The sequence below is a fragment of the Anomaloglossus baeobatrachus genome, chromosome 1, assembly GCF_048569485.1.
Source record: "Anomaloglossus baeobatrachus isolate aAnoBae1 chromosome 1, aAnoBae1.hap1, whole genome shotgun sequence".
Classification (NCBI taxonomy): domain Eukaryota; kingdom Metazoa; phylum Chordata; class Amphibia; order Anura; family Aromobatidae; genus Anomaloglossus; species Anomaloglossus baeobatrachus.
The window spans coordinates 290594568-290620115 of NC_134353.1; the positions used below are offsets into that span (position 1 = coordinate 290594568).

Below are 25548 nucleotides of genomic sequence, written 5' to 3' on the forward strand. Positions count from 1 at the left end.
CCCCCAGTGATGTATATGCCCCCAGCCTCCCCAGTGATCTATATTCCTCCCAACCCTCCCCTGTGATGTATATACAGCAGTCCCAGCCAACTCAAACCTGGAAAAGCAGTTGTGAAAAGCAACAAGATCAATATCGCCTAATATTAGAGCTCCACCAAAGAATAGAAGCTCCAGCCACCACAGTAAGTTAATTGTTTGACCAAATATATTAGGTAAATATTTAAGTTGATAATTTTGTGCGGCCCCCAAAGGTTGGTAGAATTTTCCAAATGGCCCCCGGCAGAAAAAAGGTTCCCCACCCCTGCTCTAGATGCAAGTGTGTCACGGTCTGACTCTGGTATCCCTGACTCATCTCACATACTCTATAATGGTATAGGAACCTCAAGCTTATGCAGTAGTACTCACGGAAGATCTGTCCCTCTAAAACATTCTTTAAAGAGGACCAATGACCAGGATTTTCCTATATAAAACTAAAACCAGTGCTATACTGGCACAATCATGCTGATTCTAAACATACCTTTAGTTGTGAGATCGAATGTATAGTTTCTGAAATACAGGCAAGTAAAGTTTGTGAAATTCACTGTTACTTGATTGATAGGTGCTTTAGAATATCTAATAGTTGGCTCGGGTTTTGCTAGCTATTCCCACCCCTGTCTGCCAACCTGTCCTTCCTCCCCCTACTACAGGAGAGACAGATAGGACCTCGCTGAGGTGCATTCGGCGTCATAGCAATGTTACTACGGCGTCACTAAGCGGCCGGCCAATAGAAGTGGAGGGGCGGAGATGAGCGGGATATAACGTCCCGCCCACCTCCTTCCTTCCGCATTGCCGGTGGACGCAGGTAAGGAGATGTTTGTCGTTCCTGCGGTGTCACACATAGCGATGTGTGCTGCCGCAAGAACGACGAACAACATCGTACATGTGGCAGCAGCGATATTAAGGAAAGGAGCGACGTGTCAATGATCACCGTTTTTGAACGATTTTGCGATCGTTGATCGTCGCTCCTTGGTGTCACACGCTGCAATGTCACTGCTGGCACCGGATGTGTGTCACTAACGACGTGACATAGACGATATATCGGTAGCGATGTCGCAGCGTGTAAAGCACCCTTAAGAGCTTACACACTACAGTAGAGAGGACACTGCTGACCATCAGATCTTACAGCCTTCAGGAGAAAGAGATAGGACTCCGACAATAAGAGCTTACACACTGCAGGAGAGAGAGGACACTGCTGACCATAAAAGCTTACACACTACAGGAGGGACAGTGAGAGAGAATCCTGCTGACCATAAGAACTTACACACTACAAGAGAGGGAGCTAGGACCCCTCTGACCATAAGAGCTTATGCACTACAGGTGAGAAAGAGGACACTGCAGACCATAAGAGCTTACACACTACGAGAGAGAGAAAGAGAGAGCGAGAGAATCCTGCAGACCATAAGAGCTTACACACTACATAAGAGAGAGGTAGAGAGCGCTTATGTGACACCCTGGCACCGCCAGGTGGTCACACAGAGTAGGCCCCTGCACAACACCTTCCCTCACAGGGTTAAACCTTGCCAACCAAATACTAGTCACCCCCCCAGGGTAGGAAAGGCACACCAGTGGGCGGGACCAGGCAGATGGAGAACGCCCACCAAGGAGTCTAGAGAACCTGAGGTGGGAAGGGAAGTAGTTGTTGAAAAGCAGTCTGAAGTTGTAATTCAAATGGAGTGGAGTAGAGTAGTTGAGGAGGAGAAAGTCTGAAGCTCAAGCAAACAGAGCAGAGGCATCGGGGTTGGAGCCCCGGCGTATTGGCTAGGTGGCAGACGGTGGTCCATGTCTGACAGGAGAAGGGAAGACGGCTGCCAAAGATCCAAGATGGACCGGCGGGGCAGGGTTGGAGCCCACCGGTACCGACACCGGAGAACTGACCCGGAAACTGTGCACAGAGGGGGTACTTGGACCCTGAAGCCTGGACCAGAACCAATGGCCTAGCTAATTAACCAATGGCGGCAGGATTATAGGTCCTGTCCCAACCAAAGTCCCAAAAGCAGACAACCACCCACTGAGAGGGATAGGGCATGTACCAGGGCCTGGTAGATCCCACGGGTCAGCGTCAGCGGGCAAGGCTCCCAACAGAAGTCCCGGGAGCGGACTCCTGTGTTCCATACCGGGAAGTCCACCACACCAAATACACAGTGCAGAGGAAAGTGACACAGACCATCACCCCAGGTGAGGGACCAGAATACACCCGGCCGCGGCGGCCCGTCCACCAGCATCTTGGTTAACCATTGGACTTGTCTGATTCATTTAATCGTGAGTAAACTGAGACTCCCTGGTCCGACCAGGTGCGCCGGCCACTGCCATCACCGTCCCCCTGCACCGAGTCACCGGGTCCCGCGCAACCATCCCTACCCACGGAGAGGTTAACAATCAGCTGCCATCCCATCGCCCCCGGGTGTCCCACAACAGCAGCGGTGGTGCCACACTTCACCACACACCGTGGGTGGCGTCACAGACTGCGTACGGCAAATCCCGTACAAATACGTCTCCTTTTTATTCGGAGTGTCCGCGTGACCCCTGGGTCTGGAGAGTCCCTCGAGCCACACTGTGGATCCGGATTCGAGCAGCCCAGCTGCTATTGACGTGGGGGCGGCACACCTCCACTGCTGACCAAAAGAGCTTATACTCTACAGGAGAGAAAACCTAGGAGAGAAAACCTAAGAGAGAACCCTGGTGACAATAAGAGCTTACCCACTACAGGAGAGAGAGAGGGGACACTGTTGACAATAACTCTTACACTATACAGGAGAAAGAGAATCCTGCAGACCATAAGAGCTTACATACTGCAGAAAAGAGAGAGAGAGGACTTCCCTAACGATATGAGCTTACACTTTACAGGAGAGAGAGGACCCTTCTGACCATAATTCTTAGGCGGGCTTTGCACGTTGCGACATCGCAAGCCGATGCTGCGATGTCGCACGCAATAGTCCCCGCCCCCGTCGCAGGTACAATATCTTGTGATAGCTGGCGTAGCGAAAATTATCGCTACGCCAGCTTCACATGCACTCACCTGCCCTGTGACCGTTGCTCTGGCCGGCGACCCGCCTCCTTCCTAATCATAGCGACGTCACACGGCAGGCGGCCAATAGCGGCGGAGGGGCGGAGATGAGCAGGATGTAAACATCCCGCCCACCTCTTTCCTTCTCATAGCCGCCGGCGGCAGGTAAGGTGATGTTCCTCGCTCCTGCGGCTTCATACACAGCGATGTGTGCTGCCACAGGAACGAGGAACTGCATCGTACCTGTCGCGGCACCTACATTATGGAAATGTCGGAGAATGCACCGATGATACGATAACGACGCTTTTGCGCTCGTTCATCGTATCATCTAGCATTTACACACTACGATGTCGAAAGTGACGCCGGATGTGCCTCACTTTCGATTTGACCCCACCGACATCTCACGTGCGATGTCGCAACGTGCAAAGCCGCCCTTACACTCTATAGGAGAGAAGATCTTGCTGACCATAAGAGCTTACTTGTTATAGACAAGAGAGCGAGAGAGAAGATGCCACTGACCATAAAAGCTTACACTCTACAGAAAAGAGAGAGGGGATCCTGTTGGTCCACTTCTAAGAAATTACACTTTACAGATGAGACAGGGAGAGAAAAGACCCTGCTGACTCTACAAGAGTGAAATACTTAACCAATGACCGTGGAGATGCAAAATGACTCCGCCAAGTACTGACCACCACTTTTCAAGGCATGATAATCCATAAGATGTTATAGCTGCAGGGTATTAGGGATGTTTACTTGCTCTTTGATGTCTCAATAATGTGGGACATGGTGTTGGGCACATTTTTTTGCAAACCGCGAATCGAATCTCAAAATATTTGAAAACTCGTGAAACCACAAATTTTCATGAAGTTTTACTTCAACTCGATCCTCTGTGGATCAACCCGTTCATCTCTATCTATTACCACTCTTAGGGGTACTTTACACGTTGCGACATCGCATCTGAAATATCGTCGGGGTCACGTCGTTAGTGACGCACATCCGGCGCCGGTAACGACATCGCAACATGTAAATCCTAGATGCGCCGATAAACGATCGCATAAGCGTTGAAAATCGGTGATCTGTGTAGCGTCAGTCATTTTCATAATGTCGGGTCGACCACAGGTACGATGTTCTTTGTCGCTCCTGCGGCAGCACACATCGCTGTGTGTAAACCCGCAGGAGCGACAAACATCTCATTACCTGCGCCCCAACGGTAATGCGGAAGGGAGAAGGTGGGCGGGATGTTATGTCCCGCTCATCTCCGCCCCTCCGCTTCTATTGGCCAGCCGATTAGTGACGTTGCGGTGATGTCACTGTGACGCCGAACGCACCTCCCCCTTGAAGGAGGGATAGTTTAGCAGTCACAGCGACGTCGCCGAGCAGGTATGTGCATGTGAAGCTGCCGTAGCGATAATGTTCACAGCAATCACTACATATTGCATGTGCGACGGGGGCGGGTACTATCGCACTCGGCATCGCTAGCCAATGCTAGCGATGTCGCAACGTGCAAAGTACCCCTTAGGCCGGAGTCACACTTGCGATTGAATCGCACTAGTGCAATGCGAGATTTTCCAATGTTAATCAATGAGGCAGCTCTGATCTGCTATTTTTTCCTCAGCCCACATCAGTCTGAGGAGAAAATCGTAGCATGCTGCAATTTCAAGAGTTTCTCGTGCGAGACTCTCCAATGCAAGTCTATGGGTGCAAGAAAAAAAACGGATGTCACACGGACGGCACACGGACCATCCTAGTAACATCCGTTTTTCTCAATACAATTCTATCATGTAGCAGAGAACCCTGTAAATGCTCCTGTAGATGACTGTAATGACTAATAGCTGCTGAGAAAAAAACAGATTGCACACTGACAGCATACTGATGAAAAGTGAGAAAAAAATCATCCTACTTTCTGGCATGAGAATCAGACCGATTTTTCAATAGCAAGTGTGACTCTGGCCTTAAGCTCACACGAGACGATATATCGGGCGATCTCACAAGCGATCGTACCCGCCCCCGTCGTTTGTGTGTCACGGGCAACCCCCTGTCGCACGCACTTACCTAGCTGTGGGCGGCGAACATCCTCTTCCTGAAGGGGGTGGGACATTCGGAGTCACAGCGATGTCACACAGCGGCCGGCCAATAGAAGTGGAGGGGCGGAGATGAGCGGGACATAACATCCCGCCCACCTCCTTCCTTCCGCATTGCCGGAGGGACGCAGGTATGCTTTGTTCGTCGTTCCTGGGGTGTCACACGGAGCGATGTGTGCTGCCTCGGGAACGATGAACAACCGGAGCACAGAAGGAGGACCGACATTTTGAAAATGAACGACGTGTCAATGAGCACAGATAAGGTATTTTTGCTCGTTCACACTCGCTCGTAGCTGTCACACGCTATGATATATCAAACGATGCCGGACGTGCGTCACTCCGTGACCCCGCCAACATATTGCCTGAAATATCGTCTCGTGTGACGCCGGCTTTAGTCAGAGTAAATACAAAAATTGAGCACAATTTTTTGCTGACACAGAGGTAGGAGTATAGCAAATAATCTGTTGTTTTTTAAGAGCTCTGTTTTTACAGCTGCAATTTTTCTTCTATATAAATATATATATGTTTAATTGGGTCAGGATGGAGTGTGGATTATTGCTGCCTCCAGCACTAGCACTAATAGTGGGACAGTCTTTAATACCTGGTCAACAGATGCCAGTGACTAATTGTAGTAGCAAAGAAGTTCTAGTTTTATTTACAGAAGATAATGCCTAGAACACCCATAGATTATGAACATTTCATTCGGGATCTGACTATACATTGACCTTTTAGTAAATAAAACACAAATAAGTGAGCTTTGCACTCTGCTTTGCTTTAGGACACCAACAGCAGGGTTACCTTTACACATAGAAGGATTTAAAATGAATGCATCTTTATGTACCTAAAAAGTTTCTGTATATGTACAGTTTACCTTTATTCTGACTTCATGGGCCTTTGGTGGAGCGACTTCAATCCCTTCAATCTTCAGTGGTTGACGAGGCTCCCACAAGACTGCAGCTTTGCATTTAATAACCTGAAAATAGTAATTGTATCCAGAAAATGGTCATAAAGAACTGGTCTATGGTGTAAGAATATTAACTCAAAATGGTTTTATTTCATTATAGTTTAAACTCTTGGTCCCTGCCAATATGTGATGCAGAATTGTTTCCTAAAGATAATATTATTAAAATTTGTATTTTCTTATGTAATTTGAACACAAAAAACAAATCTTACATGATAAACTACTAAAGATATTATTGTAGTTAATCTTAAATTTAATCCGGTCTAATTTATAGGGTTATTCTAATTTTTAAATGTCCTCACCGATCCATAGGATGTTAACCAGTAAATCCTATCGATCTATCGTCTCCACTATATTATCTGCTCTGTTCAGACACCAATCGGCATAGCCGCGATTAGCTAGTCTCCTGCATGTTTTTATTTTTTCTTTTTCAAAAATTTCTGTATTGGTACTATTTCTTTTCATTCTGACCAATTCTCCTATAGCTACATTTTTAATCACGTGTGGTGGATGACACGATCTAGCTGCCAAGATATTATTGGATGCCGTGGGTTTTTACTTTTTAACGGACTTGTCTCTTGTTCTGATGTTTGGAGATTGAAAGCGTAGTGTCTCTGGTTGAATATGCATTTGAAAATGATGATTTTTTTTCATAATGAACACATATATAGTATTTCAGAGACACTCTGCGATTTACCAGCGATTTTTTTTTTACAACTGTTGGTGATTGCCATTTGGAGGTGTGTTTTTTCTGAGTAGGCCTTTAGAGACATTGTGATCTATCAGCGACTTTTTATATATACAACTGTTTGTGATTGCCATTTTGAAGGTGTTTTCTCTATGCAGCAAAAAAAGAATTCCTGTGATGACTGATATTGGTAGTACTACTGCACTCAGCATCTCTGCAGCGTTTAGGTATTTCACTACACAGCATTGATCCTTTCCTTTATGGCCATAGAAAAAGTGTTCCAGCCCCCTACAGGAGGAAACTATAGACGCAACAGAAGGAGTCTTTTGGATTTTTACTTTAGGAAGCCACGCACCTGATAGTCTGAACAGGAGGCAAGACCTGATTACATATTATTGAAATAAGGTTTATATTTATCACCCTTTACCGGATTTGTCTTTTGTTCCGATGTATGAGGACTGAAAGCTCAGTGTCTCTGGATAAATATGAATTTGAAAATAATGATTTTGCTTATAGTGAATATATATGCAGTGCTTCAGAGACTCTCTGCGATTTACCAGCGACTTTCTATATATACAAATGTTTGTGATTGCTATTTGGAATTGTTTTTCTCTATGTAACAAAAAAAGAATTCCTGTTATGTTTTGCAGACTGTTATATATCTAATTATAATTTCAAGATATTTCCATATTGGGAGTATGTCATCATAGGGTTAACATGGGTGTTATGTTGGTTTTTAATCCCACCCCTTATTTTTCCTCTTTTTAAGCTTGGCAATAAGTCTTTGTATTAGGACCATGTAGAAGGCGCACATACGCCGAAACGCGTAGTCCGAGAGGCTACCACCCCCTATTTGGATCTTATTTATTGCCTGAATTTGTGGACCCGATTTTATGCTAATATTTAAATAAAAAAAACTTGCTCAGCAAGAAGAAAACATTTTTTAAGTACAAATATTGAAATCTGGAGTTTTTCCGCTGGAGACTTTAACCTTTCTACATTTATCTTTGGAGGCTGACTCCTGCGGTAGCATTATTGCGGTAATCTCTGGATGACACTACGGATTCCACATATCGGGAGGTACTGGTAAGCTGGCTGAAGGAATTATTTTTTGTGTTTTTAACATATGATATTGTCGCAGGTGGCGGGGCGCTGCGCTCGCCAATGCTCGGGTCCGGCGCTGCTGCGGCTGCTCGGTGGGCCGGATCCGAGGACTCGAGCGGCGCTCCTCGCCCGTGAGTGAAAGGGGGTTGGTGGTATGGGGATTTAGTCCGTGACGCCACCCACGGGTTGTGGTGAAGGTGGGCACCACCGCTGCTGGTGACGGGGTTCCCGGGAGCGATGGTAGGGAGCAGCTGGGATGTTGTTTTCCCCCTCCGTGGGTAGGGGTCGGTGGTCTCGGGGCCCGGTGGTGAGACGGGGAGGCAGGGTTGGTGAGGTGCAGGGTTGCAGGGACAGCACGGCGCGGTGCCGGATGGCACGGGCGTACTCACTCAGCAAGAGATGCACAAAGTCCTTGGTAAACCAAATGGCTGGATGGACGGGTCCCGCAGCCATCTGCTGTCTCTCTCCCCGGACAGGTGATGGTGGCTGTCTTTCCCTGCACCTTAGTGTACTGTTCTGACTACGATGGGTCCCCAACGGTAGTCCACTCCCCGGTGTATGGGTGCCGGAGGAGCCCGTTTGCCCGCAGGAGCTGGCCCTTGGGTCTCTAGCCTTAGGCGGTAGCTGTTTACCCTCACAGTGTGGGCGGTTGCCTTCTGACGGGTCTTTGGTTGTTAGGAAACCCCTGGGGTTCCTGTCACCCTCGGATTTGACTGTTGAAGGCGACTCCAAGCCTAGTCGGAGTCCGATGGTCCTGCCTGTGTGTGCTGGCTTCACTTCGCTCCCCGGTCGGTACCGGGCCACTGCCCGTCCCCGGTCCTACGGTTCCGCGTCGATCGACCACTCCTGCAGACGGCCACCACCGTCTGCCAACCTTGTTGTCAGTGCCTGGGCCACAAACCCAGACACTCTTCACTTCACTCCTCTCCCTTCAACCTCCTCAACTCAACTCTTGAACTCAACTGTCACTTTTCCCGCCTCCAGGCCTGTGAACTTCTCGGTGGGCGGGGCCAACCGATTGGCTCCGCCCCACCTGGTGTGGACATCAGACCCTGGAGGGAGGCAACAAGGGTTTTGTGTTGGGCTAATGTTACTGTCTAGTGGGGGTAGGGGTGTGCGTGTGTTACCTGTGACGACCTGGCTAGTCCAGGGCGCCACATTCCTCCTTGGTGAAATGCAGACCATCCGCGGGCTGCCCGCCCATCACCGGTTTTATTTTTTTTCAAAACTGGAAAACATAAATAACATGTCAACATATCAAACATAAGCATTTTTGTCAGGTCACTTCAAACGTTACAAATAAAAACATTTTTAATAATGATGGACGGACATCTTCCGCTCTCCCACCCAAGCAACCTAGCCCTGATGCTGCCCCTAAGAAGTGGGCAGCACCCCTTGACCTCAGTCCAGGTTCAGGCTGCCCGAGCGGGAACGGGTACGGTAACTCGCACCCGACTGTCACTTCAGGGGACCCCACGTCCAAGGGGGACCCCTGACCCCCGGAGCATGGCCACCGGTCCTGGTGGTGGCCGGGCCCCAGCCTGCTCTGCTGCGGGCCCTTCATCCAATCTGCCTCTCTGGAGGCGGCAACGGTTTCCATCCCACAATACTATTTACAAGCCCACAAGTTCATGGGTAGCCTGCAAGTTCTCGGCCATGTTCATGAGCAGTTTCTCATGTGGGTGGTAAAAACACACAGAGTCCCTCCGGGGACAACTTGCCGGCAACGGCCGGGATAATCACATAGATAATCAGATGATCTTTCGGATGATTATTGTCATTCATTCAAACTGCTGAGGGTCCCAACGGGGACAACTTGGTTGCAACGGAGAGCCGCTGCCACTACTTGAGGTCACCGCCGCCTCTTACTTCCTCCGGATCCGCCTTGGGACTGTACGGTGGAGGAGGTGACCGGGGCTGCTCGAGGTTGTCATGGCTCACCCTTCTTTGGACATCCAGGGCGAACCAGCCTCTCTCTCCCAGGTGGCAGGTGTAGGTGACCAACTCACCCGCACAGAGGTCACGCTCCGGATGGCCCAGGGGCAGCTGGCTGTGCACGTCTCGACGGGAGAAGAACGCCTCGACCCCCAGGCGGGGCTCATGAATAAACCCCCATCCACGCCGGGGGTAGAATTGCCGGACTTGACCTTCATAGATCGGGCCCCGAGCTTCGGGAGAGGCTCTCCGGAGAGCGTCCTTTGCTTCTACAGTGCGGGCCAGGATAGCAGCCTTCTCTTTCTCCCGGGCCTCTGCCTCTCGTCCCATCAGGTTTGGCCGCCGCTCCCAACATGGTGGCTCTTCTAGCGCGGGGATTGGGCTCAGCAGGTACCCCCGATGCGGGCCATGACCGGCACCTTCTGGGTAGGGGGGCATCGCTGTGTCACGGCCTGTTTTGCTGCCTTGCAGTGGCAACCCTCCGCAGCCTCAGCCGAGGCCTGGAGCTTGGGAGCGGTCAGCGTCACTTTCTGGGTTTGAGGCAGGCTATCTTCTACCTCTGTACTGGCCAGGCGGACTGCCGGGGCCTCTTCGGGTGCAGCCGCTTCCGGGACGGATGACTCCCTTTGGGGAGCAGGCACCCTCCAGGGGAGCGGTGTCGGTGCTGGCCGGGCAAGCTGCCGTTTGCAGGCAGCGCTTGCAGGTGGATCTTCGCAAGCGGGAGCGATGTCAACGATTGCCGGGTTCGGGGGCAGCTGGCCGACCGGCGGGGTGGTCCCGACCAATACGGGCAGCGGGGAACGCAGCAGGCTGAGCGATGGCAGACCGGGCCTCTCGGCTGCAGCGACCGGTCCCTCCGGGACACAGGGGCGCGGGTCACTCACCCGCTCCTGTGACATCAGACCCTGGAGGGAGGCAACAAGGGTTTTGTGTTTGGCTAATGTTACGGTCTAGTGGGGGTGGGGGTGGGCGTGTGTTACCTGTGACGACCTGGCTAGTCCAGGGCACCACAATATCTTACTAGTAGGTGTGTCCAACTGCTATAAACCCCACCAACCCCAAAAACAGGTCTCGGTTGCACCTCAGATGAATTTAATGAAGGCCGGGCATGCATGCACATCTGTTCTGTTCATGCTCTTTGGGACATCCAAAGATAGCACTCTTTTCAGCTTTTTTTGAGCAGTCCTGTAGAGACTATGGTGAGCACGCCTGACCTCTGCTATATTCAGGTGACTTTTCGAAGATCCTCTTTATTTTGATTGATGGGTTCCCAACAGTCACACCTGCACCTATTAACCAGTTATCACTAATGATGGGTGAACATGCTCCATCCCCACTGCTTGTTACTTGATTGAGTATTGGGTTGCACCGATGAGACTCAAGTACCGAGCATAATGTAAGTCAAAAGGAAACAAAGAGCATTTTCAAACACACATGCTCGAGGCTTGAAAACATTTGCCCATAGCTAGTTATCACCTATTCTATTGACGATAACTTCTTTATATAGGAATAGCCCTTTAAACAACTGATGTGACATTCCCTTTAAAAAAAAGTGTGGTATACTTTGAAGTACTGTTGCACCCCTGAGGCTTCAGTCACCACAGGGTACTGCATCTCTTTAAGATGTAGTACTCATCCCGGGTAAGGAGAGGTTAATCCCTGGTGATTCTCACATTCACACACCACAAACAGTTAGGTGCCTTCCCACTGGGGTATGGCCTTGGGTAGATAGGGGGGTGGCCATCACGAAGCATGGGACTTCTCGGTCACTGGGACAACCACCTGGGGGGCGGGCACCACTTGGGGTACAGGGAAGGAGCATCTTCACAGATAGTCAGTTAGCCCTGGGCACAGCTTGCAGTGAAACGCACTAGGGGACCTCAATCCACTTTCTTCTACCTCACACTTCTGGGATAACCATAGGGCCCGTGGCTTGGAGCATCCAGCTCATCCCGGGTTCTCTACAGCTACACGGGATTCCAGGGTCCGTGGTGAGTGCCAGAAACACCCGCGACCCATTCCATATTCCGCATGCACCTGGATTGGAGGGACCCCGACCAGGACTCAACAGTGGGAACACCGGCGGTGATCTGGAATTGCTCAGGATCGGCTGGGGCCCATCACAGCAGTGGCCAGTACTTCAGGAGTGACAACCGGGTTGCTTAAAGAACAGTGAGTAAAACACCTGGAACCCGCAAAGACTGTTCCGCCTGTCATTCCCGGCGCCGCCGCCCTGCGCCTCGGCGCCCACCATCACTATTCCCTTCATTATCCTCCCCGGGCCCGCTACAACTGTGGGCAGCAGAAACACCTCGGCTGCTACTACCATCCGCCCCGGAGGACAGCGACAGCAGCGGCGGCCAATTCCCTGGCCGCATTCTGCAGGTGGCATCACGACATCAAACCTCCATCACCACCACCCCATTCCTCTTTTATTGTACACCTTGGGGCCACGAAATCGGGCAAAAATGGCCACCCCATGACATCCCCATATCCGACATCAACAGGCCCGGCGACGAGTATTTAACCCCTTGCCCCATGGGTGCTACAACTCAGCGTCATGAACAGGATAACGTGCCCGCAACAACCGGGTACTGTGCACCATGCAGAACTGTGTTAAACTGTATCTCTGAAAAAGGACAGTCACCATTACTGGCACAGAAAAGGAAACGAGGGGGCATGCCTTCATGGGCGGAGCTTGAAAAGTGCGCGAAATGAGAGCCCCGCTGCCGGAAATGAGTAGGAAACCCCATGCCTGCAAGGATATGTCCCTTAAAGAAGAAGATCAGCTTACCCTAGACACTGCCCCCGTGATACCTGAGCTGTCGGATTCAAAGCCTTGCACTTCAGGAGAGGAGTGGACACCACTGTGCTCAGAGGAAGCGCTCCTGCTGAGTATTGGTGGGGACGGACTTTGTGATTTACCCAAGGCAGACCCTTCGGTTGAGACTTTCACTATGACAATTTCGGCCCACCCGGGTCTTTGGGAGGCCCAGTGCTGGCAGTATTATCACCCGGAGCACTGCGACGGGACTGAGAGTGAGGTAATCAAGATCCTACCCTTGAGAGGAGGTGTGCCGGATTGCTGCCTAGGAGTCGTCCTGAATTTCCGACCTGTTTCGGATCCTGCCGGCATCAGAATACCGGTTTGTCATTGTTGTGGCAAAGCAGGACACCATGCCGTAGGATGTCCTTTGAGTTCCCAGAGCCAGGGGGCTGGGACCAGCCCTCTGGCACCACCACCAGCAAAGCAAGAATAATTGATTTCATACACAACAGTTCAATAGTTTAGGGTTACTTAGATATTTCCTTATTTTAGAAAGAAAAGCACATTTTTTTCAATGAAGCTAACATTAAATTAAACAGAAATACGCTCTATACATCGTTAATGTTGTAAATGACTATCCTAGGTGCAAACGTCTGGTTTTTAATGCAATATCTACATAGGTGTATAGAGGCCCATTTCCAACAACCACAACTCTAGTGTTCTAATGGTACATTGTGTTTGCTAACCGTGTTAGAAGGCTAATGGATGTTTAGAAATCCCTTGAAAACCCTTGTGCAAGTAGGTTAGCACAGCTAAAAACAGTTTTGTTGATTAGAGAAGCTATAAAACTGACATTCCTTTGAGAAAGTTGAGAATCTGGAGCATTACATTTGTTGATTCCATTAAACTCTCAAAATGGCAAGAAAAAAGAACTTTCATGTGAAACTCAACAGTCTATTCTTGTTCTTAGAAATGAAGGATATTCCATGCGAGAGATTGCCAAGAAACTGAAGATTTCCTACAACGGTGTCTGTGCTCTCCTCTGAAGGGAGTAGTAAACAGGCTCTAACCAGAGTAGAAAGAGAAGTAGGAGGATCCGCTGCACAACTGAGCAACAAGACAAGTACATTAGAGTATCTAGTTTGAGAAATCGACACCTCACAAGTCCTCAACTGCCAGCTTCTTTAAATAGCACCTGCAAAACGCCAGTGTATACGTCTACAGTGAAAAGGTGACTTCAGGATGCTGGCTTTCAGGGCAGAGTGGCAAAGAAAAAGCCATATCTGAGAATGGCTAATAAAAGGAAAAGATGAATATGGGCAAAAGAACACAGACATTGGATAGAGGAAGATTGGAAAAATAAAGTGTTATGAACAGATGAATCAAAGTTTGAGGTGTTTGGATCACACAGAAGAACATTTGTGAGATGCAGAACTACTCAAAAGATGCTGGAAGAGTGCCTGACACCAGCTGTCATGCATGGTGGAGGTAATGTGATGGTCTGGGGTTGCTTTGGTGCTGGTAAAGTGGGAGATTTGTACAATGTACAAGGGATTTTGAATAAGGAAGGCTATCACTCCATTTTGCAATGCCATACCATACCCTGTGAGACAAAACAATCACTGATCTCGGGGAGACCAGCCAGAGAAAACACCGCCGGCAGCCAACAAAGGTGCTCAACACAGTGAAATCCTAGGTGCATTGCCCCCTGGTAAGTATGCAAATCAAAAATGGTCCATGGAGCCTCAGTTAGGAGTCTCGACACAAAAAATAGCCAGATATCCCTCCGGGAATACCCTGGCCATACCCTGTGGACAGCGCTTGATTGGAGCCAATTTCATCCTACAACAGGACAATGACTCAAAGCACACCTCCAAATTATGCATGAACTATTTAGGGAAGAAGCAGGGAGCTGGTATTCTATCTGTAATGGAGTGGCCAGCCCAGTCACCAGATCTCAACCCTATAAAGTCATGGAAAAGACAAAACTGTCTGAGTGTCCCCAAACTTTTGAACTGCAGTGTATGCAAATGTTGATGTTTTATTGCATTGATGATACTGCTGACCGGTAACTGTTTGAATGTTTACAAGGTTGAAATGTTTCATGCTGCCTCCCATAAAGGGAAATTGTTAACCTGTTATTGCATACAAAAATTGCGGTGTACTAACTTTGCTTGTTTGTAGCCCGGGAGTATTGCCATTTTCTGTGGGGGAATGTGGCGCCCCAGAGGCTTCAGTCACCACAGGGTACTGCATCTCCTTTAAGATGTAGTACTCATCCCGGGTAAGGAGAGGTTAATCGCTGGTGATTCTCACTTTTACACACCACAAACAGTTAGGCGCCTTCCCACTGGGGGGGGATGGCCTAGGGTAGCTAGGGGGTGGCCATCACGAAGCATGGGACTTCCCGGTCACTGGTACAACCACATGGAGGGCGGGCACCACTTGGGGAACAGGGAAGGAGCATTTTCATAGTCAGTTAGCCCCGGGCACAGCTTCCAGTGAAACGCACTAGGGGACCTCGATCCACTTTCTTCTAGCTCACACTTCTGGGAGCACCATAGGGCCCAAGGCTTGGAGCATCCAGCTCATCCCAAGTTCTCTACAGCTACAAGGGATTCCAGGGTCCACGAGTGCCACAAACGCCCGCGATTCGTTCCATATTCCACATACACCTGGATTGGAGGGACCCCAACCAGAAAGGACTCACAGTGGGAACACCGGCGATGACCTGTAATTGCTCGGGATTGGCTGGGGCCCATCACAGCAGTGGCCGGTACTTCAGGAGCGACAACCGGGTTGCTTAAAGAACAGTGAGTATGTGACGCCCTGGCAAAACCAGGTAGTCTAACATTAGGCCCCCGCATAACACCTTCCCCCACAGGGTTACATACAGCCGACCTGAAACCCTAGTCACCCCCCTCAGGGCAAGACAGGCACACCAGTGGGTGGGACCAGGTGGTTAGGAAACTCCCACCTAGGGGTCTAGACAGCCCGGGGCGGGAAAACAAAACAGTCAGCCAGTCTGTAGTTCAAGTTGAGAGGAGTGGAGGCTGGGGCTAGGTGTAGCTCCAGTGGAGGAGAAGTTCAAAGTTGAACGGTGCCAGGGTTGAAGCCCTGGTACCTTGGCTAGGTGGTAGAAGATGGTCTCCATCGGCAGGCGACGGGAAGATGGCAGCCGGAGATCCGAGGTAGACCAGGACAGGGTTGGAGCCCGCTGATACCGACACCAGAGACCCGACCCGGAAACCGTGTACAGAGGGGGTACTCGGACCCTGAAGCCAGGACCGAAACCAACGGCCTAGCTAATCAACCGATTGAGGGCAGGATTATAGGTTCTGTCCCAACCAAAGTCCCAAAAGCAGACAACCACCCACAGAGAGGGATAGGGCAACCGCCAGGGCCCATAGATCCCACGGGTCAGCGACAGCGGGCACGGCTCTTCAGGCACACAACAAGCCGGGAGCGGACTCCTGTGTTCCATACCGGGAAGTCCAACACAAACAAACACATTGCAGAGGGAAAAGACGGCGACCACCAGCCCGGATGGGGGACCAGAGTACAACCGGCCGCGGCGGCCGGCCACCAGCACCTTGGTTTACCAAAAGAATCGTGTGATTCATTTAATTGTGAGTAACCAAACATCCCTTGGTACGTCCGGGTGCGCGAGCCCCTGCCATCGCCATACCCTGCACAGAGACACTGGGTCCCGGGGCAACCATCCCTACCAACGGAGGGGTTAATATCCAGCTGCCACTACATCGCCCCCAGGTGTCTCACAACAGCAGCGGTGGTGTCCCACTTCACCACACACCGTGGGTGGCGTCACGAACTGAATACGGCCAAGGCCGTACAACTACATCCCCCTTTTCATTTGGCGTGTCCGCGTGACCCCCGGGTCCGGAGGATCCCTCGACCACACAGCGGGTCCGGATTCGAGCAGCCTGGCTGCTCCAGGCGTGGGGGCGGCACAAGTAAAACATCTGGAACCTGCAAAGACTGTGTCAGCCTGTCATTCCTTGTGCCGCCGCCCCGTGCCTCGGCGATCACCATCACTACTCCCTTCATTATCCTCCCCAGGGTCTGCTCCGGGGAGGATAATGAAGGGAGCAGAAACACCTTGACTGCTACTACCATTCACCCTAGAGGACAGGGACAGCAGCGGCGGCTAATTTCCTGGCCGCATACTGCAGGTGGCATCATGAAATTAAAGCTCCATCACCACCACCCCATCCCTCCTTTATTGTGCACCTCAGGGCCACGAAAAGGGGCGAAAAGGGCCACCCCATGACATCCCCAGACCTGACATCACCATGCCCGGCGACGAGTATTTAACCCCTTGCCCCGTGGGTGCTACAGTACAATACAAAGAAAATAAAAAATATTTTTCCCCACTGATTTAACTGATGCTAAGAGAGCATGCTACTAAAATTAAAAGCAATTAGTTGTTTATTTTTGAACATTTTGTACTTTTTGGAGCAAATACCTGAGCAACTAACAATCGTATGCTTGGATGACCAAAAATAGCTCAATGTGCCATATGTATTGCTTACTACCATAGTAGATAAGTAATAGTAAAGGTAAAAAGGATCCCCAGGATCAAACATTTATTGTCTAATGATGTGCGGTCAATGGCTAGTACAGGGATATCGAGTGCAAAGTACTGAAGTCAAATTCAATATTCTCAGCCTGTTTGTTGCAATGTTTGCTGTGATTTCACTGCTGTCTACTGGTCATTGAAATAATATGTTTGTAATGTATCTGTTCCGGTAATTTCTGTAACTTTTTGTATGCTATTACCTCCTGAGCTAGGGATGTAATTATAGTAGATACAGGGGTTGCAATTGGACCTGTGATCTGGAGCTTAGAGGCTCCCTAAGGTTTCTTTGGCCAATATTTAATGACCGTTACTATTAAAGAAATGTGATGCTTGGGCCCTACATATTATCTAGATATTTTCATCTTATAATTTCTCAAAATTACAGTGGCATCCAAACATTTGGGTATCCCTGGTCAAAATTACAGTTATTGTGGCCAGTTGAAGATGAAATTACAGTGTGCTAGGAGGAGCCTCTCCTGCTCTGTTGCTCTGCTCTCTGGCTGAATTTGCATGCACAAGACACGCCCCTTGGCTAACTTAGCTTTCCAGCCAGACAGTGGAGCTTTGGACTCTGTGGCAGACAAGTGAGTGGCAGCCATTGGTGGTTACTGCTGCTTCTGGGTGGCTCTGCACGGCGTCGACACTCAGCAGGGAGTCAGGCAGGCACAGTCACAAAAACAGGAGTACTGTATCTGGAGACAATGACCCGGGCCCAGCAGTGGTAGTAATCTAGGGTAGATGCTAGAATGTATGGGCTGTGTCCAGTTATGGCTGGAGTGTATGGGCTGCATCCAGGTATGACTGGAGTGTATGGGCTGCGTCCAGGTATGGCTGGAGTGTATGGGCTGCGTCCAGGTATGGCTGGAGTGTATGGGCTGCGTCCAGGTATGGCTGGAGTGTATGGGCTGCGTCCAGGTATGGCTGGAGTGTATGGGCTGCGTCCAGGTATGGCTGGAGTCAGTAGCGTAGCTAGCCGGGGGGCAGAGGGGGTGGTTGCCCCGGGCCCAGTACTCAGTGGGGGGCCCACTAGGAGCTTATGAGCTGTCAGTGCTGCAGGAGCAGAGCAGAAATTCTTGCCCAGATGACGAGAATACATGATAGTGGTACTGTCAGGACCTGCGATGATGTCGCACCCATGTGACCAAGTGGGAGGAGCCAAAGTTTTGCCAGTCAGAAAACAAGCATCAGGAGATTCCCGATTCCTGAAGGAGATGGGAACTTGTAATGAGGTAAGATGGGGCTGCAGGGTGAGTGGCAGATGAGGGCTGCATACTGTGACAAAATAGTGTGAAGGGGTGCAGGGTGTTTGAGTAAGGGGTAAGTTGGGGTACAGGCTGTCAGGCTGTGTGACACATAGGGATGCAGGCAGGGCCGGCTCCAGGATTTTGTGGGCCCCGGGTGAAGGAGTCTCAGTGGGCCCCATCCTCACATAGACAAACTCATACAGATACGTACACATACAGACATATATACCATATTTTTCGGATTATAAGACACAGAAATGTGGGTGGAAAATGAGGCGTACATCTTAAAATCCGAATGTAGCTTACTGGGAGGTGGATAGGGGTCACAGGAGGCAGGGGAGATGCTATGCGGTGTGCAGCGTGGTTCTACTCTGTGCGCCAGGCAGCACGGCTCTGCTCTGCATTGTGCAGCTCAGCGGGGACCAGCTCTGTGCGGCTCGCTCTGTTCTGCAGCATGGCTCTGCACTGTACAGCGCGGCTCTGCTCTGTGCGGGGCTCCTCTTCTCGGCACGGGGCTGCTCTGCTCTGTGTGGCGAGCGGTAAGGTACCAGCCATTCTGAAGATGTTGGCGGTGAGATCTTCTTCAAATAATGGAGCCTAGAGTCGGCTCATGCGCAGATGGAGCTCTCGGCTCAAGCACTCATCTGCGCACGCGCGGACTCCCACCGCCATTATTTGAAGAAGACCTCACTGCCAACATCTTCAGAATGGCCAGTGCCTTACCGCTCGCCACACAAAGCAGCCCCACACAGAGCACAGAGAGCAGTATATGAGGGACAATGTGAGGACACAGTATGAGAGGAGCAGTATACGAGGGACAGTGTGAGGGCACATTATGGGAGGAGCAGTATACGAGGGACAGTGTGAGGGCACAGTAAGAGAGGAGCAGTATACGAGGGACAATGTGAGGGCACATTATGGGAGGAGCAGGATACGAGGGACAATGTGAGGGCACAGTATGAGAGGAGCAGTATACGAGGGACAATGTGAGGGCACAGCATGAGAGGAGCAGTATACAAGGGACAATGTGAGGGCACAGTATGAGAGGAGCAGTATACGAGGGACAGTGTGAGGGCCCATTATGGGTGGAGCAGTATAAGAGGGACAATGTGAGGGCACATTGTGAAGGCTGTACAGTGTGAAAACACAGCAGACTATGGAGAGGGGGTAGTGTGGCGAGGGACATGGAAGGTGTTTACAATGTGGAGGCCATTCTTACTATCACAGGTGCATTATTTTGTATGTAAATCATATAGGACATGATTATTGGTGGTTTTACAGATATATCATTAGGGGGACAGTATGGGTGGGGGGGGGGTCACTTTTTCATCAGAGAGCATAGTGGGGGGAAATATTTTGTCAGGTGCACAGTATATGGGTTATTTAGTGCACAGCATGTGCGGATATTTTTTATTTAGATGTAATAATGACACTCATATTCTTAGGGCATTCTGTTTGGATATGTTGTGGAAAACCAGAAAATGGAAGTCTGCGGAAATAAGCTGTGTACGTCTAAAGTCATCATGTCGTCTGGATCAGATGAAGAAGAATGGGGTGAGACAAAGCCAATCAGAGAAGAAGTCGCCAATACGGTACCTGGATCTAAGGAGCATTTATACTGGACAATCCCTGCATTTAAAAGGGAATCTGTCACCAGGTTTTTGCTCCCATATCGGAGAGCAGCATAATATATTGACATAGACCCTGATTCTAGTGATGTATCACTTACTGAGCTGTTTGCTATAATTTTGATAAAATCAATGTTTTTTTCTGCTGCAGATCTAGCAGTTATACATAGCTCATAAATATGCTGGACTACCTGCAGCATGCCAAGTAGTCCTGTAATGATAATCTACTGCTGATTAGTCAGTAATTTTATCAAAACTACACTAAGCTGGTCAGTAAGTGACACATTGCTGGAATCAGGATCTCTGCCCCTACATTATGCTGCTCTCAGATTAGAGGGCAAAAACCTGGTGAAAGATTCCCTTTAAATCATAGTCGACCGTTTGGTTATATGAAGCTGTTCGGCTGGCCTGTGACTGCAGACTTGTGAATCCTCATAGCATGCACACAGTGCACAGTCATGGTTTTCCAGTGCCGGTGGTGAGAGCGGCTGTCATGCGAGTGTGACGCCCTGGACTAGCCAGGTAGTCACAGACATAACAACACACACCCCCCTCCCCTGGACAGTTACATCAGTCAACCAAAAACCCTTGTTGCCTCCCTCCAGGGTCTGATGTCCACACCAGGTGGGCAGGCGGTTGGCCCCACCCACCGAGGAGTTCACAGGCCTGGAGGCGGGAAAAAGCAGTTAGTTCAGTTGAGGAGTAAATGAGTTCTGGAGGTGAAAGTGAGAGGAGTAGAACGTCTGCGTGTGCCTGGGTAGGAGCCCAGGCACTGACAGCAAGGTCGGCAGACGGTGGTGGCCATCTGCAGGAGTTAGCAGATCTCTGCGGAACCGTAGGAGCGGGGTTCGGCGGTGTCCCACCAGTACCGAACCGGGGAGCAGAGTGAAGTTAAGCACACAGGCAGGGCCATCGGATCCCGACTAGGCTTGGAGCCGCCGACAACGGTCAAATCCGAGTGTGACCGGAACCCCAGGGGTTTCCTAACAACCAAGTCCCGCCAGAAGGCAACAGTCCACACCGTGAGGATATACAGCCACCGCCACAGGCTAGAGATCCAAGGGCCAGCGCCTGCGGGCAAACGGGCTCCTACGGTACCTATACGCCAAGGAGCGGACTACCGTTGGGAAACCATCGGAGTCGACACATGTCACACAGGTGCAGGGAAAGACAGCCACCATCACCTGTCCGGGGAGAGCAGAACACTGCAGCCTGCTGCGGGACCCGTCCATCCGGCCGTTTGGTTCACCAGAGACTTTGTGACTTTCTGTCTGAGTGAGTACAACAGTGCCATCCGGCACCGCACCGCGCTGCCCCTGCAGCCCTGCATCCCAGCTATCCAGCCTGCCCGCATCATCACCGGGCCCCGGGAACACCAACCCCTACCCACGGAGGGGACAACACCCTAGCTGCTTCCTACCATCACTCCCGGGATCCCCGTTACCAGCAGCGGTGATGCCATCATCACCACATCCCGTGGGTGGCGTCACGAACTCTCTCCCCAAACAAACCATCCCTTTTCACTCACGGGTGAGGAGCGCTACTTGAGTCCCCGGGTCCGGCCCACCGCTCGAGCCACCGAGCAGCAGCAGCAGAGGCCCCGGACCCGAGCGTGTCCCCTCCGCCCGCGACAACTTGGCGTCACGAACAGGATTGGAACCAATCTACCTACCGGTAGAAGTGCGCCTTGCAGTCCATGCCAGCGGTGTCCGGCTGAAAAATTTGAAGTGCCGCCATCTTTTGGCGCGAAGATTTCCCGCTCGAGCATCTTCCCTGAGCAGGTAAGGCGTGAAAGCGAAGCCCCGCCCCCAAAGAGGGAGTGCTAGAAAGAACCAAGGGGGGACGGGTGAAGACCTGCCTCATGTAACTGAGGGTATAAAGAAGCTGGGACGCCAGGACTCTGTATTAATATTGTTCCTGGAACCCGCGAGCAACATGTCCGCCCCGTTCGAGAGCCCTGAAGTCCCGGAGCCGGCGCCCTGAACAGCGGCGTGGATAAGAGCCCGAATGGCAGAGATCTGTCAGCGTCACCGGAACCAGATACGCCTCCTGATGGAGCAGTGGACCACGGAGGTGGAGGAGTTAGCTGCGGTCACCCGGGCATACGGGATGGAGGCCATGATGGAGGAACTGGTGAGTGACCCACGCCCCTATGTCCCTGAGGGACCGGCCGCTGCGGCTGAGGGACCCGGTCTACCCCTGGCCCCCATACTGCCTCCTCCTCCGATGCCCGCGCGCCCCGCCGCTGCTGGTCAGTCTTGCTTGCGGCCCCCTGCAGCGATGGCAGAACCTGAAGTGCCGATGCAGGAAGACCCGGAGGTCGAGGTGGTTGGCAGAGTGGCAGGCCCGGAGACCGCGGTAGCTGGCGGCAACCCGCCTGGCGCAGAAGTGGATGGTAGTGATTCCGGGCCCGGCACAGAACCGGTCTCCAGCTCAGAGGAAGCAGACAAAAGCCTTCTCAATGGTAGCGCCCCGATAGCCATGTATGTCCCGCGGAGCGGTGGGAACAGATATCGGATGGCTCCCTCCCACGACGCCTGCTGTGTATTAGAGATGTTTGAGGCGGGGGTCGGATATGCATCGGAGGGGGAGCTGGAGTAACCGTCCGAAAAGGAGAAAGTTGTCCCCGTTGGGCCCCTCAGCACTTTGTTTTCCGTTGAATGAACATAAATAAATCCGAAGTCTCACCTGATCAGCAGCCAGTAATTATCCCGGCCGTTGCCGGCAAGTTGTCCCCGGAGGGACTCTGTGTGTTTTACCGCCCACATGAGAAACTGCTTATGAACATGGCCGAGAACTTGCAGGCCACCCACGAACTTGTGGGTTTGTAAATAATTTGTGAGCCGTTTTCCGTTCCGTGCTGCCTCCGGAGAGGCAGATTGGAGGAGGGACCCACAGTGGAGCAGGCTGGGGTCCGGCCACCACCAGGACCGGTGGCCATCCTCCGGGGGTCAGGGGTCCCCCTGGACATAAAGTCCCCTGAAGTGACAGCCGGGTGCTAGACACCGTACTCATTCCCGCTCGGGTAACCTGGACCAGGACTGGGGAAGAGGGGTGCTGCTCGCTTCTTAGGGGCAGCACCAAGGTTTAGGTTGCTTGGGTGGGGGAGCGGATGACCATGAACCCGTCCGTTTTAATAAAAATGTTTACAGTTTGCAACGTTAAAGTACCGAGCCTCCCGTGAGGGAAGAACTGAAAATATGCTTATGTTGAATGTTTACATGTTAATTTATCTTTTGCAGAAACAAAAATAAAACCGGTGATGGACGGGCAGACCTCGGACGGTCTGCATTTCACCAAGGGGGAATGTGACGCCCTGGACTAGCCAGGTAGTCACAGACATAACACACACCCCTCCCCTCTGCACAGTTACATCAGTCAACCAAAAACCCTTGTTGCTCCCCTCCAGGGTCTGATGTCCACACCAGGTGGGGTGGAGCCAGGCGGTTGGCCCCGCCCACCGAGGAGTTCACAGGCCTGGAGGCGGGATAAAGCAGTTAGTTCAGTTGAGGAGTAGATGAGTTCTGGAGGTGAAAGTGAGAGGAGTAGAACGTCTGCGTGTGCCTGGGTAGGAGCCCAGGCACTGACAGCAAGGTCGGCAGACGGTGGTGGCCATCTGCAGGAGTTAGCGTATCTCTGCGGAACCATAGGAGTGGGGTTGGGCGGTGTCCCATCGGTACCGAACCGGGGAGCAGAGTGAAGTTAAGCACACAGGCAGGGCCATCGGACCCCGACTAGGCTTGGAACCGCCGACAACGGTCAAATCCGAGTGTGACCAGAATCCCAGGGGTTTCCTAACAACCAAGTCCCGCCAGAAGGCAACAGTCCACACCGTGAGGATATACAGCCACCGCCACAGGCTAGAGATCCAAGGGCCAGCGCCTGCGGGCAAACGGGCTCCTACGATACCTATACGCCGAGGAGCGAACTACCGTTGGGAAACCATCGGAGTCGACACATGTTACACAGGTGCAGGGAAAGACAGCCACCATCACCTGTCCAGGGAGAGCACAACACTGCAGCCGGCTGCGGGACCCGTCCATCCGGCCGTTTGGTTCACCAGAGACTTTGTGACTTTCTGTCTGAGTGAGTAAAACAGTGACATCCGGCACCGCACTGTGCTGCCCCTGCAACCCTGCATGCCAGCTATTCAGCCTGCCCGCATCATCACCGGGCCCCGGGAACACCAACCCCTACCCACGGAGGGGCCAACACCCTAGCTGTTCCCTACCATTGCTCCCGGGATTCCCGTCACCAGCAGCGGTCGTGCCATCATCACCACATCCCGTGGGTGGCGTCACGAACTCTCTCCTCAAACAAACCATCCCTTTTAACTCACGGGTGAGGAGCGATGCTCGAGTCCCCGGGTCCGGCCCACCGCTCGAGCCACCGAGCAGCAGCAGCAGAGGCCCCGGAACCGAGCGTGGCGAGCACGTCCCCTCCGCCCGCAACATGAGCACAAGTGTGCAATTGGCATACTTCTAGCCACATCTGCATGAGGCTTTAGTCTGACTTATTGGGAGGGTACATGATCAATTTAAGTGCTTAGAACAGCATGAACGCCAACTATGGCCCTGCCGCTACACTTAACCGTACCAGTCTGTACATACATGCTGCAATTTTTTTTTTCTCAGACCATTCGGTCCAAGGACAAAATCGAACATGTGCACTGCCTCATTGGATAACATTGGTCCGAATGTGATCCAATATTATGTTGTATCACACTTGGATCAAAAATACGGTTGTCAACATAAGCTATTAAGCTGCGACACTATCGTTGTAAATATGGTTACCTGATTAGGGGCCCACTCAGAAGTTTCACCCCCTCTGAGCCGAACCCCTAGCTACACCTCTGGCTGGAGTGTATGGGCTGCGTCCAGGTATGGCTAGAGTGTATGGGCTCCACCCAGGTATGACTGGAGTGATAATGTATATGCTACCCCCCAAGAACATGTATACCCCATCCCGTCAATAATACATGGAGGACTATGCGGGGGAGATTATAATGAATGGAGGACTATGCGGGGGGTGCATTATAATGCATGGAGGACTATGCGGGGGGGGCATTATAATGCATGGATGACTATGCGGAGGGCATTATAATGCATGCAGGACTATGCGGGGGGGAATTATACGATATGGAAGACTATACAGGGGGCATTATACAATATGGAGGGCTAGTGGGGACCATTATACAATGTTGAGGCCATTATACTTTATGTAGGTACATTATACTGAATTTGGGGTTCTTTATACAGTGTGGAGAGGTGTGGGGGTCACAGTTGGGGGATCATACAGTGTTGGAGTAGTTAAAGGTCGGTACAGTAGGGTCATTGTACTGTGTGTGGAGGGTACTGTCGATGAATTCACTGTGGAGATATTGTGCAGTGTTTGTGAGACACTTTTGTTGGCATCATACATTCTGGGTGCAATGAAAGGGAAATCCAGGGTCTCAATAGGAGGAAAATTAGTTTGTAAAGCCTTCAAAGTTTTGTGT

At 51.2% G+C, this 25548-nt stretch overlaps 1 protein-coding gene across 2 annotated transcripts in view; it reads right to left on the reverse strand.

The window, feature by feature from the left end:
• The window catches only part of LOC142311953 (alcohol dehydrogenase 1-like), a 190237-nt gene that overhangs the window by 90649 nt on the left and 74040 nt on the right, over positions 1–25548 (reverse strand). For both annotated transcript variants that reach the window (XM_075350828.1, XM_075350824.1), the window contains exon 2: positions 5996–6097. In XM_075350828.1, the coding sequence (XP_075206943.1) occupies positions 5996–6097 (102 nt within the window). The remainder of the gene's footprint in view (positions 1–5995; positions 6098–25548) is intronic.